Source organism: Petaurus breviceps, unplaced genomic scaffold (genome assembly GCF_028583685.1).
Source record: "Petaurus breviceps papuanus isolate PSGF00001 unplaced genomic scaffold, PetGlider_PUasm1.0 224, whole genome shotgun sequence".
In the NCBI taxonomy this organism is placed as follows: Eukaryota; Metazoa; Chordata; class Mammalia; order Diprotodontia; family Petauridae; genus Petaurus; species Petaurus breviceps.
Window position 1 is genome coordinate 11,982,881 of NW_027185887.1, and position 19,714 is coordinate 12,002,594.

The following is a 19,714-nucleotide window of genomic DNA, read 5'->3' on the forward strand; positions in this document are numbered from 1 at the left end:
AAGAAAGTACTTGCAGCCAAAATATTTGGCACTACCAAATGGTTAAATATGAGAAACTGATATGATTCTATCAGTGAAAATGATATTAAAGGGGAAGCTTTACCATCTGCCTTGCTGTGCTCTAATGAACATAGGATCTGATGTGCAGCTGAACCTTTCCGTATATGTAGTTACTCTGATCAGAATGTGAGCTCCTTGAAAGAAGAGATTCTTATTGTTCTGCTTGTATCCCCAGAACTTAGCATAGAGCTTGCCCATAGTAAGTACATTATTTATATCCTTTCTCCCTCCCTCCCTCCCTCCCTCCCTCCCTCCCTTCCTTCCTTCCTTCCTTCCTTCCTTCCTTCCTTCCTTCCTTCCTTCCTTCCTTCCTTCCTTCCTTCCTTCCTTCCTTCCTCCTTCCTTCCTTCCTTATCATCTCCCTAATTACAATGTAAGTTCTTTGAAGGCAGACCCTGCTTCACTTTTCATATCCCTAGTGTTTTGAACACCATTGGGCACAATATTGGAAATGAATAAATGTTGACTGTTTTTTCCCCTATAATTTATGTTAAACTGTGTAAAATAGTGCACACATAGAAACACTTATTAGAATTTTTCTTCTATTTAGCCATCTACTTACTCATCCATTGCTTATTCATCCTCATAATAGAAAACAAACAGAGAAAGCAAGCCAGATGCTGAAGGAATGACAATGCAATTTATATTCGGCTCATTCATATATTTTATTTATCCATTCAAAAATAGCAATATAAGTTGGCAGGGATTTTTGAGAGGATACCATGGTCATATCTTCCATTTCACAGCCTAATTTAAATCCACAGATTAAATTAAAGTGCAAAGGGAGGAGATGACTTCCTTTCAAGGAAAATAAAATTTGTTGTCTGTGAAGGAAAATCCTTTACAGGTTAGTATCTTCACAGACATTTCTTATTTGAGGATGGCTTTCTTTAGTCTCTATAAAAATATGACAGCATTGTATAAACTTCTTTCAGTATCAAGTTAAAGTCAAGTATTGAGATACCTTGTCAATAGAACATGACAAGGTACAGGTTACCAATGAACCTCAAATCTGTGGCTTTCAATGAGTCAAGGTGTGAAAGAATGACACTGGTCTGTGGAACAAACACATTGAAACAAACCCCAGAGGAAGAGGATAAAATTACATATGGTGTACAGTAATCAAAGAATTTAAAGCTGGAAAGGGCCTTAAAGATTATCTAGTCCAACTCCTCTCATTTTATTTTATTTATTCAATTAATTGTTTTTGCTTTTTGGAGGGCAATTGGGGTTAAATGACTTGCCCAAGGTCACATGGCTAATTTTGTGTTAAGTGTCTGAGGCCGAATTTGAACTCAGGTCTTCCTGACTCCAGGGCTGGTGCTTTATTCACTGCTCCACCTAGCCGCCCCAGCTCCCCTCATTTTAGAGATAAATTGTAGTGAGGCCTAGAGAAGTTGCCCAGAGTTATCCAAGTAAATTAGTGGTGGAGTAGGGAGTAGAATTCCAGCTTTCTGACTTCCAAGTGCTGTTTTGTTTTGTTTTATTTTTCCTTGTCTGTTTTTCACTTAAACATTGTTCCCTCCCCAATACTATGAATAGAGATACTCAAATTCTTAAATTTTTTTGATCATATTATCTTAGTGATCTTCAGTTTGGTGATTTTTAGCATTTTTGCACAAAAAATACAAGGGCACATAGGATCCATAGGGGAGGCTGATAAATTTGAGTCTAATATGAGGAGCCTCATGTTAAGTAATACAGTTAAAAGGTAAAGCTGTAGGTCAGAATAAGGAAAACCAGTTTTTTCCATGAATATACTTGACAATATCTTATGCTACTCAGTAGGGATGGAACTGAAAACAATAGTAAGCAGAAAAGTATTAGGAAAAAAAATGAAACCAGACCACACTATCCTTAGGTTGGATTTGACCTCTAGTAAGGCTGGTCTAAAATTGTATAGCACTTTCAAAGAACACAGAAAATGACAATGAAGTCACAGGATGTCAACAAATATTTCTGTGGGGTCTCCTGGTTTAGTAAAGGGAAATACACATCATAAAGAGTGGGATGTATGCACTATCTGAAGCCTGAAACAAATGGCTCTGAGTTCTGCTCAGCTTTCCCCCTGAGCTGGCGGCGGCGGCTGCTGCCCAGTGGTATGTGACATGTCATATTCTTGACATTACCAAAGGTGACTTTCTCCCATTTGGCTGATATGCCTAAATTACAGAAGGGAGGCAGAATATAGCTTCAGGTTTCTGATAAAGGCTGGATGTTATGAATTCTGGACAAAGTGACTGGTATCTTGGTTTCCCCTGGGGCTGGAGCTTTTGTGATGGGCTGGACATGGGCTTTGATGTCTGCTATTCTCTCTTTGAACTTCTGCTGAAGATATTTTTCTTCTTTGGAGTAGCTTTTTGCAAAAGCAGACATCAGTAGACACACAGCCATGGTCATCCCTCCAATACAAAATAAAACAGCTCCTGATAGCTTACAGATGTCTAGTGCTCCATTAAACTGAATAGCCTGGGAATCCACCATTACAAAATCTCCCTCTCCAAAGGCTTCGATTTTGGGGGGCACCAGAAAGCCCACTGCCAGAACAGTCAACCCTAAGATCAGGAAGACTGTACCAGAGATGAGTCCGACCTAGTGAAAGATGCAATCAGGAACAATAGGTGAGAAAAGAAAACAAAAAAGAAGTTCAGAAGGAGACACATTCTCTCTCTTTCTCTCTCTCTCTCTCTCTCTCTCTCTCTCTCTCTCACAAGCACAACTTATGCCAATTTTGTTATGATTGTGTTAAAATTAACATAATTATAAAAATGAATGGAATCTAATAAGTTCATTATCTCATTGATCTCATACATATCATCAAAATCATCTCTTCTGTTCTTTGCATATTAAAGATTTTATATGCAGATTTTATATATCTTTATATGCAAAGACTGTAATTCTGTAATGTGTTTGTTTATGATTCTTCAGTACATAATAAAAAAAATTAAAATGTGATACTCCATAAAGAGGCAGGTATGGTCATTATCATCTTTCTCACATAATCATGGCTTGGAAGCTTTCTCATAGCTACTGGATAAGGCCAATTTGTTTTTTAGTTAATAAAGGAGAAAGAGACTTACTTGCAAGCTGCTGTCCAGCAAATCCAGCAACAATACTATCTGGATCCCTCAGGTGAGTTCATTTTTTTATTGTTGTTGTTTTGTTTTAATTTTACTGTAACTAATCCCCCAATCATAGACTATTGGGGCTAGAAAGGAACTTTTGAGATAACCTAGTTCATACTCCCTCTATCATTTTATTTAAATTTTAAAATTCAATTTAATTTTCATTTCTATTCCTCCTTCTTCATCCATTGAGAAGGAAAGAAAAAACAAACCCATTAGAAATATGAATAGTCACGCAAAAAAAAATTCCCACATTAGCAAGTTGCCCCCCCCCCCCCCCCCCCCCCAAAAAAGAGAAGAAAATATACATCAATCTGCATTCTGAGTCTGTCACTCTTGGTGATATCTGAGGCTCCAAGAGAACAATTGACTTTCCTGAGGTCATTTGGTTGCTTAGTGGCATAGCCTAGATCTAGAACCCTGCCTACTCTTCAGAACACCAGCCTAATCTGGTATCTACAGTCAAACACTGGTGTGGGGATGAAGATGGTTTTGTCATTTATACACAGGTTTTAGGTTCTGAGCTACAAATTAGCCCAACCTATGGAAGACATTGCAGTAAATATACCTCTTTCCATATAACTGCATTGCTAAGAGAACTGCAACCATGTGAACACCTTTTAGATATGTCTACCTTTGCTGTTGCACCAATCTACCTTTATTTAGAAAGAAAAGGTAGAAAATCTTTTTACCTCAAAAAAACCTTTAATCTTGAATAAGAAAAACAAATGGGCAAAGTTCATTCTTTTAAAATGGAAATGTGTGTGTGTGTGTGTGTGTGTGTGTGTTGGGGGGAGTGTCTGGACCTATTATTACCTATTACTTCACTGGTGTGAGATAATCCCAGGGTGGAAACTCCCTTTACTAAAGCAGTTCTGTAATTTATGGAGAGTTGCATGAGGCACTGAGAGGTTAAGTAATTTACCCATAGTCATATATCTCAGGTTTTCCTAGCTTCAAGACTAGCTCTTTATGTGGGTGATATATCATCATATCTAACAAATATATGTTTGTTGAATAAAATAGAATTTTCTGTTTGCTGCAAAAAAATGACAATTCCTGATTATAATTGAAAAAAAAAAAAGATAGCATTCCTGAAGGATACTGGAGGTTTTTATCAAATGAAGCAAAAATTAATCATGTTTCTCATGTCACATTTCCTGGAAAACTCTGATAAATCAGGTTCCATGCCTCAATAAGCTGGGCTCTGTTGGTCATTGTTAGTTCGTGTTTTTATTTAATCAATGGCAGGATCTAAAAAAACTGAGGTAACATAAATGTGCCTAATTAAATTCCAAGATTTTTAAGAATGTAGGCCATGTTCTATTTTTCTCCGGTACCCACTTATAGTACCACTGATAGGGCTATGCACAGAGTAGTGCTCAATAAATAGTGGTTGACTAATCTAAAATGTTGATACAATTGTGGTACAACAATGGATAGAGTGCCAGGCCTGGGATTAGGAAGTTCAAATCTGTCTTCATACACTTACTAGTTGTGTGACTCTGGGCAAGTCACTTTACCCTGTTTGTCTCAGTTTCCTCATCTATAAAATGAACTGGAGAAGGAAATGGCAAGTCATTCCAGTATATTTGCTGTGAACCAAATGGGGTCAGAAAAAGTTGGACACAACTGAAAATGACTAACAACAACAAAATCCAATTGTTGAGTATGTGTAAATCGCTGCTTAACTGAATAGGGCTTCATTAACAAGAAATCCATTGGGGACTTCTCTCAGAAGTTAAAAAGCAAAATACAAAGATGGCATCATTCCTGTTCACTTAAAAAAAAAGGAAATTGTATGATCCCATAGAGCTATATGTGGTTTTTAATTTACATGTGCCATATATAGGCACTGCCATCTATGATAAAGTTACTTAGAACTAGCCCCTGGCATTCATAAATTTCAGTCAGTCTAATAGGAGAGTGTATGGCAGGAACAAGCCAGCTGCTTTGGCAGAAAAGAATCTGGATAGAGTGGCGGGAAGTGAGAATCATGGCAGGAGGGATAAGAATACCAGTCAAAACTGAAAGCAAGAATGGTGCTAGAAAATGAAAGAGAAAGCCACTCAGGTGAGAACGACCTTTGGGCAGTTCATCAGTAATGTCAATGGATTGCTTTCATGTACAAAAGTCACTGTGTCTAGCCTTTCAGTAGGGCAGGGCACATGCTTTTAGTTTTAATTCTAGCTGTGGTTATAGATTTGAGACAGTCCACAGTCTTTTTAGGGATCCCGCAAGACCAGTAACTGTGCTGACCTGCAAAACAACTGGTTTGCATAAAACATGGGGTCTATGACCATAGAATTAAGCTGTGCTGAGCTCACATGTGCATAAGAATCCATGACTCTGTCCTGACCATAGTGAGAAGGGATAGAAAGAAATATTAGTTGCTCCAGTCACATACAGATATTGATGGATAAAAGAGAGAAGGGATGATAATGCAAATATCCATATAACATGCTTTTGGGGAGTTATTGGAAAGTATTTTGTAAATGTTTTATCATCCATTATCATTTCTTCTCTAGGAGGCAAACAGAGGGCAGTTATTTTATCTTCACTGTAGAGATATGGACATTGAGTCACAGAATCCTTGAGTAACTCAGTAGGCAACAGAGATCTCATAATTCCCACTTCAGATATCTAGCTACTATCTTAATATCAGGAAGGTAGAAGGAATCCAGGATTTTGAATGGATACAAGCATTGGTTATTTACAATAAATGGCAGGGCATGTTAAATAATGCCTTCTAGAGCCATTCAATTTGTGTGGAGATATCTTTCTATCACTAGAAACCACTTGATAAATTTATGTCCTCATCTTTCACCATTACTCATATTACCAATTCCTAAAGTGCTTTAGATGTTATTTATTTATTTATTATGTGCTAAAAGTTTTTCCAGGCAAATATTCGATATTTGCCAAATAAGAAACATAGAAGCTCATCATAGTACTTTAAAATATTTGATCTAGAAAAGACATCAGAAGTCATCTAGTTCAAGTCCCTGATTTTACAAATGATACTCAGAGAGATTAAGTGATTTGTCCAAGGTGACAAAAATAGTTGGGATCTGAAGCAGGATTTGAATGTAAGTATTCTGATTCCAGAGACTCTTTTCTACTGTATGGTCATGTAGTAGGTAAGAGACAGAGTTGATACTAGCTTCTGGGCACTAGTCTAGCACTCTGCCTTATGCTGCAATGTCTCTCACCTGATTCTTTCATTGGCTCAGGTCAATGAGGGTTGAATAGATGAAGCCTGGGTAAAGCCAGCTAGACAAGTTGAATTCTGTGGTTAACCTTGAATCTTGGGTCACCTATTAACTGTTGCTGTCTAATACAACTGTGCTATTTTGTTTATGGCTTATTAACCTAATCCGTTCCTATTTAATTTATAGAAACATTAGGTAACTTAGTATTCTGTCTTCTAATGCATTTTTTTACTCATAAAATACTACATAATCCATCAGAGCACCCCATTGTCCAAATGCTTGACAACACTAAGTTATAAAGCACTTTTGGAAGCTGGAGGATATTAGTGATGGAAGGAGCTTTAGACCTCATCTGGTCTAAGTCTTGAGGAGAAGTAACTTGTCCAAAGTGATTAGCTAGATCTAGGGGGAAAGTCACATTTGCTGATTTTCAGTCAGTGTTTGTTCTACTATACCACTCTCCCTATTCATTAGCTCCTTCATTTTTTCCATTTAGTACTTAGAAAATCACATCTGCAATTGATACCTGAAAATGTTTCTTTTGCTTAGTTAGGGATTCATCTATTAAGACGATATTGCAGAATATTGAAAGTATAGTATTAGTAATGCCAGTCTATGTGAAATAATGTCAAAGACCTGGATCAGAGTTCCATAGGATAGATAGGTCTAATTAGATTGAGACCTGTATCATTAGAGGGCATACCCACATGAATGAGATCACAGATCTATCAGGGGTATTGAAGTATTATTTATCTTGTGATGTTACTTAGGGCTGAGCTTCATACCCATTTTTTTCTAAGACAAACAAAGAACACATTTAATGTCAGTGGGAACCATGCTTTTAGTCAGAGAAAAATTAAAGACCTGGGCTTTATTTTTATAGCTGGATTAAATATTTTTTCTACTAAGCCTCATTTCATTAGCTAAGCTAACTGTGTACACACACTCACACATACTCGTGCCCCAGTATTTTCCCTCTTACCTTCCAGAGAACTGAGCTCCACTTATTAGGTGATCTCTGGATCTGAAAATCATCTTCATACTCCCAGATGGAAGCTGTACAGTCCTCATAAAACTGATGCAAGTAGGATCGGACTCCATAGCGCTGATATCCACCCTCAGGTGTATTCTGTGCTTGTTTGGCCCCACAGATGTTGGTACAAGAACTCATTCTTTTTGGCTGAAAGGATAGAGGCCAAATAGGTAGGTCCTGAGTATTTTGCCCTCTACATTACAGTAAATGTCAAAGAACTCGGAGAAATATAGTGTCTCTCTTCTTCCATTAACTTATGAGGTAGCCCATTTGAACAAAGTCTTTTCCCTTCAAAATACATACATACATATGTGTATGTGTGTATGTATGTATATGTTTAAAATCTCTTTTTCTATAGGCTACCATTTTCTTTCCTCTTTAAATTACACAAATACTCAGTGGCCATAACATATAAGCTCTACATAAACAAATGCAAGAGAAATAGCACAGTTCCTTCATATCATGCAAAAAATAGGAGACATCCCATCCACTGGCAACAGAAGCAGAAAGTTTTTGAGAGGACCTAGATTGCCATGGTCTGAGCAATAAAACTTTTATCTTCTTGAACACCAGCACTCTATATTTCCAAGTTCAAGAATGAGAGACATTATTAAATTGCCACAGACCAAGTTTGCTTGGGACTTACCTTCAAGTGAAGCCTGGATCACCACTTTTTCAATCAGTAAATCAAGAAGCATTTATTAAATAGCACCTGTGTGATAGGTACTGTGCTGGGGGGTGAGACGTGAAGATAAAAACAAGAGTTCCATGTTTTCCTCCTTGTTCAGGGATATTGTGGAGGGGCTTCAGAGGTCAGGCAGAGGGTTGGACAAGATGACATTCTGTGATTCTCTGATCTATTTAGGACCTTGAATCTTCCCTCATAGAACCTTTACCATTGTGCTGATCTCAGTAGCTTGTAAGTGCTTAGTCCTTACAGTCTCATCACCTGTATCTTCTAACATTTTAATTAATTGTTAAGTTTCAAAGAATCTTTATTAAAAAAGCTATTGGGGGAACTTAAGTCTCATGCTCTATTAAACTGCAAGCTGTTTACTCAATAATTAACATGTCATTAACCTTGTACTCTAGTCTTTATTTGCTAGCATTCTTATGCATGTGGGCTGTAAGATTACGATATTCAGGGGAGAGGTAGTTTTTTTTTTTGTTATTTTCCCAAGAAGGAACATAATATAGCTATGAATTCATAACTAGCTAAATGAGATCAGGGCCTCATGAACTGGTTTGCTTCCATGAGAGATTTTGTCTCAACTTGTAAAAAATGGATGATCTTATGGAGGGAGTAATTTTTTTTTTGTTTTGGCTATGTAATCCCACTTTGTGATTCACCTTCTAGTAATATTTCACATTTATAGAGTGGCTCAAAGGTTGAAAAAAACCCCCTTAACATGCATTCTCTAATTTGATCCTCACCACAATTGTCTGGTAGGTGTCACTATTATCCCCATTTTATAAATGAGAAAACTGAGGGTTGGTGTGGATAAGTGACTTGCCCAGAGTCACACAAGTAGTAAGTATCAGAGGTAGGATTCCAACTTGAGTCCTCTTGGTTCCAATTCAATGGCTCTTTCCATTATGCCATGCTGTCTTGATATAGTAGTGGCTAAGTCTGTGATGGCATGGAAAGGGCAAATAATTGGAAGAAACAGAAGACTTTCCATGCTTTCCTATGCCATTAAATTTCCTCATCATTATTTTGGGTGCCCATTTCCCACTAAATCTGATTGTACTTTAATAATATCAGATATTTGCATATCTGGAAGCATTTAGATACCTGACTAGATCTTTTTTCTCCCCAGTTTTCATCCACATTTGATATTATGTAGAGATAATTCCAATGTGACTAAGTGAACACAATTTAAAATGTCCTTTTCTCCACTGATGATTCTTTCTGGGGCTCATGATAACCTCTGAATGTAAATTAGCCACTTTTGAAAGCTTCATTTATGACCTCTTGTCAAAAATATGCCATTTAGTAGGTTATTGTTTTGAAGAAAAGAGTATGTCATCAATTATATTAAGTATCTATGAGTGTTCAATGATCTCAGTTGTCCAGTTGGTTAAAATATCCTAATGAGGCAAAGGCCTCAAGGACAAAGACATGCAGATATTTTTAGAAAAATGGGTATACTACTGAACTATTGGTGGAGCTGTGAATTGGGCCAGCCATTCTGAAAAACAATTTTAAACTATGTCCTCACCCAGCCACATCCATACTGTATCCATATACCAAGTAGATCAAAGAAAAAAGGAGAAAGACTTATATGTACAAAAACATTTATAACAGCTCTTTTCATAATAGCAAAAACTGGAAATGGAGAAAATGCCCATCTATTGGGGAATGGCTAAGCAAATTATGGTATGTAAATATAGTGGACTATTATAGCACCATAAATAATGATGAGATGGACAGTGTTAGAGGAAACTGGGAAATCCTCTATGATGTGATGCAGAGTGAAGAACAGAGCAAAACTAGGCAAACAACTTATAAGATGATAGTATAAAACAAAAGGACTTTGACAGATTTCAGACTGTTGATCAGTGCAATGACAAACCACAATTCTAGAATACCAAATGTAAAGCAAGCTACTCACCTCCTACCAGAGAGGTAATGTATTTGAAATGAAAAATGTAACATATGTATTTTTTAATATGTCCAACAATATAGGGATTTGTTTTGCTTGGCTATCCATATTTGTTGTGAGGATTTCATTATTTATTTTTAAATGGAAGGGAGTGAGTAGAGGAGAGAATGAATGCTTTATAGTCAGAAAAACAGGTTATAAAAAGAAAAAAAGCATATATAGGATATATACAAGATGGATTCAAGATTATTTTAGGAAGGACACTAGTGGCTGGGTGATCAGGAAATACTTTGTGTACAAAGTAGTACTCAAGCTGAGTTTGAAGGAAGCAATGACAAATGGCAAAGGCAAAAATTTACATTATGGACATGGAGGACAGGGAATGTAAAGCCATATAGAAGAGGGCAAGTTACATGTGAGGAAAAGCAAACCAGACAGTATGACTGTATTGTAGAATTCATGAAGGGTGATCATGAGTGAGAAGGCTGGAGAACCAGGAAGGTACAAAGCTGTGAGGAGCTTCAAATGCCAAACCAAGTTACTTACCTTTGATTCTAGAGGTAATAGCAATTGGAGTTTGCCAAATAGAAGGGGAAGGAAAGATTCCTAAATTTATCCTGTGGCTGCTGAATATAACCATAAGCTTGGCCAGCCACCTGGTAAATGTATTCTACTGATTATAAGGGCAACTGGTAGGACAATGTAGGTATATATAGGCCAATCCTTTAGCAGACCTATAGAATCAAAGCAGATGAATCCTACCAAAGGTTGCCTAGCAGCAGGATCTGTATGAATAAAAGACAAGCATATTTATACTTTGAGTTTCCCCAGAAGTAGGATTAAAGGAAGAGAAAGTAGGCAGCTGTCTAGGGCAAAAAAAATACAGGGGTCACAATGAGGGACACTTTAAAATTTGACCTTTTCTAAATGCACACATTTTTAATTCTAGAAAATGAAACTTCCCTTAGCATATAGGCCTTTATTTTGTGGCAAAATATTGTATGGGACATAGTAAGAGTTTACTAGTGAACAGTGACTTATTCTTTTAAAAGGTAAGACTGTGCTCATCTTTTTAATGGGGGGAAGGGAGGGAAACTTAATTATTAAGCCTCACTTAGAGTGAACAAAAGCCTAATCTCACCTCTGTGCTCTTCTTCTCTAGGAAGGTCTCGATAATCACCATGTTTGAAGACAATAAAAGAGAAGGATTTAAGAAATAGAGTTTTTAGTTAATGTGGGAGAAAGCTGTTTAATCAAAATATCTAGATAAATTTTTGCTTTGTCAGTACTGGCAAAGTCCCACAGATCATCATCCTAATAATTGTTAATATAATAATGAATAGTGATGATTTCTTTTGTATATTTTATCCTGCATCTAATTAAATATTTATTAATAAGTGTTTGTTACCAAAAATTTATTTATAGATTTACTTTTAAGGCATATTCTAATTCATGATAGTACAATTCCTGTGTAGAAGGGATGGAAAAGATGTCATTAACTTGTTCTGTCACTGGAGAAACTAAGGCATAGAAAAATGGAATAATTTGTTAAAGGTTGTACCATGAATCACTGATATAACTTAGAGGATTAAAGTTAGTGACATTAATAAGAGAAAATATAGACTATATGATTTACTTGTGTAAGTAAAATTAGCTCATGAAGACATACTTTGCTGAGTATATGGAGCACTTTAACATGACACATAGATAGATAAAACATAGATGTAATAGGAAAGGAAAAAAAAAATCACTCCTAGCAACTGTATGAGTTAATTCCTTTAGATTCTAAATTCTCTCTTTCCCAGGATCACAGCAGCTCTGATGCTGAACAGAACAGAATGACATATTGCAAACATTGCCTGTACAGCACAGCTTGTTCCAGGAATTTCAGGTTAAATACCCCTGTTGTTTAAGATGTGAAATCCAGAGACTCAGAAATCTAACTTGATTAAAAATATCATGATTGAAATAACAAAAGGCATACAAAAACATAGATTCTCAGGGTAAACCAAAGTGACAAAAATGCAAATGGGTTTATTTTTTTTAAATAGCCAGAGTGCTGAGAGATCATATCACCATTGTAAACAGATGGCCAATGTTGGAAGTATGTAGACCCCAAAGATTCAAGTCTTTGCTCTGATAGCTATATCTATATATCTATACCTATATCTATCTATCTGTCCATCCATCCATCCATCCATCCATCCATCCATCCATCCATCCATCCATCCATCTATCTATCTATCTATCTATCTATCTATCTATCTATCTATCTATCTATCTATCTATCTATCTATCTATCTATCTATGTATTATGTGATCATGGGAAAGTCAGTTGACCTGTTTTAGCTTTAGTTACCTTATCTGTAAAATGAGGATAATAGTACCTACCTCCCAGGTTTGTTATAAGGATCAAATGAGATAACATATGCACAGCACTTTGCAAACCTTAAAGAACCATATAAATACTATCATCATCATTGCCATCGTCATCATCATCATCATCATTTAATCTTTCATTGTCTTGAAAATCTCTAAACTTTGAAGTTGTAGATAAGATGCTCATCTGTATCAGTGAAGATAGTTTCCATAATTACAGTTCCCAATATAGAAAAAAAATATTGGTCCAGTCCTCCTCACCCTGCTTCTACCAAAGGACAATTCTATGTTTAAGACATGCAAATTTGTATTCCCTATTAGAAGACACCCTCTGTTTGTATGATGTTAATTAAGGTCATAACATGGAGTTAATGTACTGGGCAATACATTTTAACTATTGGTCATATGACATAGTGCATGATCTTGCATATATACAGTGTTTCCCCGATAATAAGACACTGTCTTATTAAATTTTTTGGACAGAAAAGCACCAGAGGGCTTATTTTCAGGGGAGGGCTTATTTTAATGAACATTGACAGCAATTTTAATAAACAGGTAAATGTGAACAAAAAAATGTACCTTTATTCAATAAGCAAATCACTGGGGAAGAACAGGATGACGTGCTCACTGCTGCAGCTCTGATTGGATGCAGCTCGGAGCGCGGCGTGTGTCGTGTGTTTCACGGGGGGGGACGGGGGGGACGGTGCATACAGAGGGTACCATAATGTAGCGTGTAGCGCAGGGGATCACCTTCACTACAGTAGCAATCTCAATAGGGCTTATTTTCGGGGGAGGGCTTATTTTAGAGGAATCTTACACAGTAAGGGGAGGGCTTATTTTCGGGATAGGTCTTATTATTGGGGAAACACGGGTAGTAGAAGCCCAATAGATATCTGTTGTTTGAATTAATGAATGTCTGATAGACTTGTAAGGTTGCCTTAATGTTGTGTATATGCAAAAATCAGACAAACAAAAACATTTGGCATTGTGCAGAACTCAGAAATTGCCAATTGACCAATTTCTTTTTTCCCCCAACTGGTTATATTAGCAGAACTGCTTAAAAGATCTCGTTTGGTACATGAAAGATTTAATACTTCTTCCTAAATGCCTTAAGTACCATGCAAAAGTTACCTGCTAGGGAGAGTTATTTCTAGAAAGAAGACATATTTGGAAAAATCAGATGGTAATTTGGATTCATATAAGGCCTGAAAAATAGATATGATATGAAAGGGACCTTATAATCCTAGCGCACAGATTTCACAGATGAGGGTTACTGAAGCCCAGAAAACTGAAGGGTCTTGCCCAAGGTCACTGAGGAAGTAAATAGCAGAGCCAGAGTTCAAACCTAGGACCAGTAGGCAGGAATGTTAAGGAATCTTTTGATTGTATAGAGTCTTGAGTGTCAAACAAAGAAGAAAAACTCAGTATATCTGCAGCTGATCTGAAATTTACATTTGTAGATAGATATACTTAATACTTGTGAGTTAAAAAAAATTCATGGACATTCATGATACTAATAATAACTCATGTTTATAAAACATTTCTAAGTTTCACATTCACATTCAACAAACACTGTGTCTACAATGTTCAGAGCATTGTACTAGCTGCTGGGGAATATACAAAGTTTCCATAAGAAAGGGTCACTGTCTTCAGGGATATTATAGTCTAATAAGAAGATACAAAACAGGTAAGTATAATAGTGAATATTACATGACAAGTAATATCTTGCAGTAGGTAGGTGGGAAGCAAAGTGCTTTGCAAGGTCTGAAGGGGAAAGTGGATTGCTCATAAGATGAATCAGGGAGGTTTTCATGGAGGAGGGGACATTTGAAGTAGGTTTTAAGGAATACATAAGGATTCAATAAGGGAAAAATGAAGAACATCTTAGAATTTCATGAGCAAAAGTAAAGAAAGAATTAAATACAGGTAATATTCTAGGATCCAACAGTAGTCTAGCTTGGCTAGAATGTTTGGTGGATACTATCATGGGATAAATGTGGTGCCAGAGGAAGGAGAGAATTGAAGGCCAGATAAAGGAATGTGAACAATAGGGTATATATAGTTGCTGAAGTTTTTTTCAACTTTACTCAACTTATGCCTAGTTAGGTGCCAAATGGGAAATGGATTGATGCAGGGAGATTGGAGACAGGAATACATGTTGTTAGACTATTGAAATAGTCCTGACTAATGATAGTAAAGTCTTGAGTAGTGACAGTGGGAGTGGGGAGAGGGAGAAGTGACAGATGTGAGAGATATTATAGAGATGGGATCAACAAAATCTGATGATTACTTGGAAGTCAGAGGTGAGAAATGGTGAAAAAACAAATAAAATAACATGATTTAGAATGCAGGAAACTGGGTAGATAGTGGTGTTACCTATAGAAATAGTGAAATCAGAAAGAGGAAAAGAAGGAATTATTAGATTTGTACACATTGAGCTTAAGGTGATGGTTGAATGCCCAGGTGGTCAGTCCTAGATTGCAGAAGAGATATCAAGGCTGGACATATTTATTCAGGATTCAGCACACAGGTAGTAATTGAGAACTGGTGCTTGATGATTGAATGAAAGTGACAAAGAGAGTGTAAAGAGGTTATAGGAAAGGACCCAGGACAAAACCTGGGGAAACATCCATCTTAAGAGGTCAGGAATAGGGTGGATAACCAGTGAGGAGGACAGACAAAAAGAGGTTGGATTAGAGATAAATCAAGGAAATATGGTTTCTTTGATACAACAAGACAGGATAGAGCATCCATTAGAATGGCCAATGCCAAATGCTGCAGAGAGGGCAAGGAAGATGAGACCTGACAAAGATCTGTTAGACTAAAAGTACTTTCCTCAAAACAATCTCGTAAGGAAGGTAGTTCAAGAATCAGTCATTTTCTTAACAGAAAACTGAAGTTACTGAGTTTGATTGTTTTGCTAAAGATTACTTAGGAAGTAAGTGTTCAAGTTAACTCTTGAACCCAATGCTCTTTCTATTACATGAGCCTGCTAGAAAAAGATCTTGTATCTCTTTATATATAGGAAATCATCATTTCTTATGAAGCTCAAATCATTTTATTGATCTCATCTTTTTTATTTTCATGTTCTCTTTGACGGATCATGAAATCATAGAACTAGAACCAGAGATAACCTTAGAGATTTTCTAGTCCAATCTCTTCACATTATAGAAGAGAAGATGGAGGCCTAAGGAGGCTAACTTTACCAGGGTCACACAGATATTAAGAATTAGAGCTGAATTAAAACCAGGCTCTCTGACAGCAAGTTCAATATTCTTTCTATTGTACTACAAGGGAAGGAGGTAGAAAGTAAAGGTCTCCTATTGTTGAGCCTCTTGACCCTTCCCTAAGTTATGCTGTGAGATAGTTTTAAAGTCAGAAATATGCCATTTCTTGGTTGTTCTTTTTGATACTAAGAACAATTTTAGAATCATGCCATTTCTTATATCTGCCTTTTTAGTCCAGAAATCAAATTCAGGCTAATAAAATTAAAGATTGATTAAAAGTTTTCTCCCTTATAGTCAGTTGTACAAGAGGTAGTAGGCACATGCAGAAGAATTAGGATATATAATTGAGATGACCTCATCATCATGTAAGATCTCATCAGGCTTGGTACTCCTTCCTGACTACCCTCAGCATCTCTGATTGGAATGGGGAGAGGTGTGAACTCCAAACCTCTTTTTAAGGAGAGACCTCAGCTTGGGACATCTTATTTCTCTTCTGAATGCATTACTTTGGTATTTACCTGATTGACTTCACCACTCCTCTGTTTTGGGTACTTCTCCCCTGCCCAGTTTTTCATCTTCTTTTTGTGTTTTGTCTTCCCCTGTTGGATTGTAATCTTCTTGAAGGCAGGGGCTGTCTTTTTAATTGCTATTATCTGTATCACCAGCTCTTAGCACAGTGCTTGGCAAACAGTAGATATTAGCTATTTATTGATCAATAAATGCAGGCTTTCTTTAGTTGGTTCCCTAATACCTGTCCATTTCAGTGTAAAAACAGATCAGTCTAACTGTTGTGAATGTTGTATAGACAAAAAAAGATTGACTAAAATTTTCACTTTTCAGAGTAAAAAAACCCTGTAAATGCACATTATTTAGTTGTACAAGGTTTTATGCAGTGTCCTTTATGTGCAAGGCATCATGTTACACTCTGGGGATAAAGATGTTGAAAAACAAAACTGCTGCCTTTCAAGGAATTTAAAGGCTTATTGATCTTCAAGGCACTTCTCAGTTTTAAATATGATCATCCTAAGGGTGGTATATGAAATGCATACACAATTCTTAGTAGATAGTGAGAGAAGAAAAGAAGAGCTCTATTACAGTATTTTAGGAAAATATGAAAGGGAGAAATAACTTTCATTTGAGGGGAGAATGAAAGAAGGCTAATGGAGGAAATGACAAATGAGCCAGGCTTTGAAGGCAAAGACAGATTCTACTAGAGAGGAATAAAGAACTAATGCATGGTTGATAGGTTGTGCAAATGCACATAGGTGGGACAACACAGTGCAAGGTTAGAGAACAGTTATTCATTTTGTTTGGAACTTGGACATAAGGGAAGGACATATTATATCTTACTGGAGAGCCTTAAAAATGAGCTAAAGAATAGCCTTGCAACTTTAGAATATGCTACTATAAATGAATAAGTTTGGAAACTTTTGGTTTCCATGGTGAAGTGGTAAAGACTACTGCTCTGTATTCTGAGCTTCATTGCACTCTACTAAGTGAGTGGAGGTGTGATCAATTTTGTGAATTAAAAAAAATAGGAAAAAACCCTGCTGAATGAATTGGCCTACTCCTTTGAGATAAATCCTTTTAATGAAATGCTGTAATCTATCTCCAAACTAGGAAGAAGAAAATGGAAAAAATATAAAGGTGATATTGCATTCTTATTATTACTTAAATGGAGACTATTGTATTAAATGAATTTATAAATAAGTGATATTTATGAAACTGGATCATTACCTTTGATGTCCTCCTTCTCTTCCTGGTGTCTATCCTTGGAACCTTTTCTTTCTAAAGGCTCATCTTTCCAAACCTATGGAAAAAGAAATCCTTATGGAATTTGATTCATTTCAAATACAAATACAATAGACAGCTATTCACATTGATCATATTTTAGTAGTTGAGAAAATATTGAAAAAATATTTCTTGCTCAGAGGTAGACAGATAGGCCCAAATTTATTAAATTAAAAAATATATTTTATAGTTTTCCAATTCCATTTTGTTTAATAGTATAGTATATGTCATCTAGTGAGCAGCACTGACTAGACTAAACCATTTCTCATATATAATTTTACATATAAAACTTCCTTACTTCATTAGTTGTGGGTTTAATGTGCTAAGTGGCTCATTGCAGTGTGAGAGGAATGTATCTGATAATTATTTCATTTTCAAATATCCTTCCATATATTTTCAACTTAAATCTGTTTGGACAGTTTCTTTGGTAGGAAATCCCAGGTTTAGACCCATAGTACTGTCTTAAATCTTTAAAATAAACTTAGAAGTGCAGCTAAGTGGCACAGTGAGTAGAGCACCGGACCTGGAATCAGGAGGACCTGAGTTAAAATCTGACCTCAGGCACTTAACACTTAGTAGCTGTGTGACCTTGTGCAAGTCACTTAACCCCAATTGCCCTGCCTTCCCCCTTCCCCCCAAAAGACAATAAAATGAACTTAGATTAATATCTTGCCTTCTTTATTGATTTTTTATAATCATATTTTTACTCCCCATTTACTTGAGGACAGATTCCTATGAAAGATTAAATTTAAAAACCATCCACAGCTACATACAATATTGCTAAAATAATGTAAAATAAAGTAACCACAGTTTTCATATTTTCAAGATGTTCCTGAGATTCCTTGCTAATGAACTGATAAGTCGTTTATTTTCTGGAAGGCCTCAGAGATTGCTGGTAGGTGAGCCTGGTTGATTGTTGGTCATAGTACTCAAAAGGTCAAACTACATGTGGCATAACTATATCTCCTTTATGGCCCTCTCCTCCAATCCTTTTGTGCGATGCTGGTGGTGGAGGAAGGGAGGCTTAAAGCAGATTGAAGAAAGCAGTAACAGGACCCTGCCTAGGTAATCTGATTAAGGAAGAGAATACAAGTCAAACACAAGCCATTGCATGCCTCTGTCTCTCCTTTCCTTTTTTCTCCCCTCGGCTTTTCATTTCTTCCTTTTTAAAAATTCCCATGCCCAACCCTTTCCTCCTTTCTCTCTTTCCTACAAAGCAAGAGCCTTTAGCTACCCTTTTCTTTCACCAAGTCCTGCTCTTTAAAACCTGGGGCTTTCTCTGTGGTGCTGAAAAACACTTCCCTCTACTGAGCGGAACACCACACACCATAAGAGCAAACACTAGCAAGCACCCCATTGGTGCCCACCTCTACCCTGCTTACTTTGAGATCACGTACTTTAGTCTCAATCCGAAAAGTGCCCCTTAAGTCTCTCCTTGGAGGTGGGAAAGGGAGTGCCAGGGGAATTTTATTAAGTCTAGAAAATACCTTAAAAAAAATTCACCTTCAGTTGCATCCGGAGCATTTTGCAGATCTCAATTCACATTTTCCCCTCACCCAACATCCAACTTTCCCTCTCTCATAGAAATGAAGCTCTCAAGTTTTCAGCGGTTCTCTGCTCCCCCCCACCCCCCAATTCTTACATAATACAGACCATCTCCAATCAACGCAATTCAGTCAAAGCCTAGGTCTGTCTGCCTCTAGTTTCTGTGCTTGTAATAGGTATTTTTATGCGTATATATGTGATATATGCCGTGTTTGTGTGTGTGTGTGTGTGTGTGTATGTGTGTCTGATGGGGGAGGGAAAGGGGGAGCCGAAGAGAGGGAGAATTGGAGAGAGAGAGAGAGAGAGAGAGAGAGAGAGAGAGAGAGAGAGAGAGAGAGAGAGAGAGAGGTAATTAAAAGCAGCTTCCCCTGTGTTCCGCATTGTTTTACCTGTCCCCTCAGATCCCCCCGACCCGCAGAGCAAGTGCAGCTAGCAAGCTAGCCGCAAATCTCTCGCTGGGGTCCCATCGCCTCTGCCGCCGCCTCTACCTCCGCCGCCGCCGCCGCCGCTCTCGCTCCCGCCTCTCTGAGCCTCTTTAGCCTCAGACAGAGAGTTTGATTGACATCTCGGAGCTAGGCTCGTCTTGTGCTTGCGCACTCCGCTGCCGTCGCCACCGCCAAAATCCCAGAGGATCCGAGCTGGGGCGGAGGAGTCCTGGCATCCACAGAAAATAGCGTAAACTATACTTTCCTTTCACCCCAACATTCCCCGACCCCGGGAGAGCTTCTTCACTCCG

General features: G+C 37.3%; 1 protein-coding gene across 1 annotated transcript; it reads right to left on the reverse strand.

Moving 5' to 3' along the window:
* Positions 1-854: 854 nt before the first annotated feature.
* NRSN1 (neurensin 1) lies at positions 855-19,510 on the reverse strand. The gene is made up of 4 exons (XM_069094942.1): positions 19,368-19,510; positions 17,380-17,452; positions 7,380-7,577; positions 855-2,652 (listed from the first exon to the last, which is right to left on the reverse strand). The coding sequence occupies exons 3-4, from the start codon at positions 7,566-7,568 to the stop codon at positions 2,254-2,256; spliced, it is 588 nt and encodes a 195-aa protein (XP_068951043.1). The 5' UTR covers positions 7,569-7,577; positions 17,380-17,452; positions 19,368-19,510; the 3' UTR covers positions 855-2,253.
* Between the last annotated feature and the right edge of the window lie 204 nt (positions 19,511-19,714).

Coding starts and splice junctions, on each gene's coding strand:
- NRSN1 (XM_069094942.1), bottom strand. CDS start 7,568: ATGAGTTCTTGTACCAACATCTGTGGGGCCAAACAAGCACAGAATACA. Junction 2,653..7,379: donor GGAGCTCAGTTCTCTGGAAG/GTAAGAGGGAAA, acceptor ATCTTTCACTAG/GTCGGACTCATCTCTGGTAC.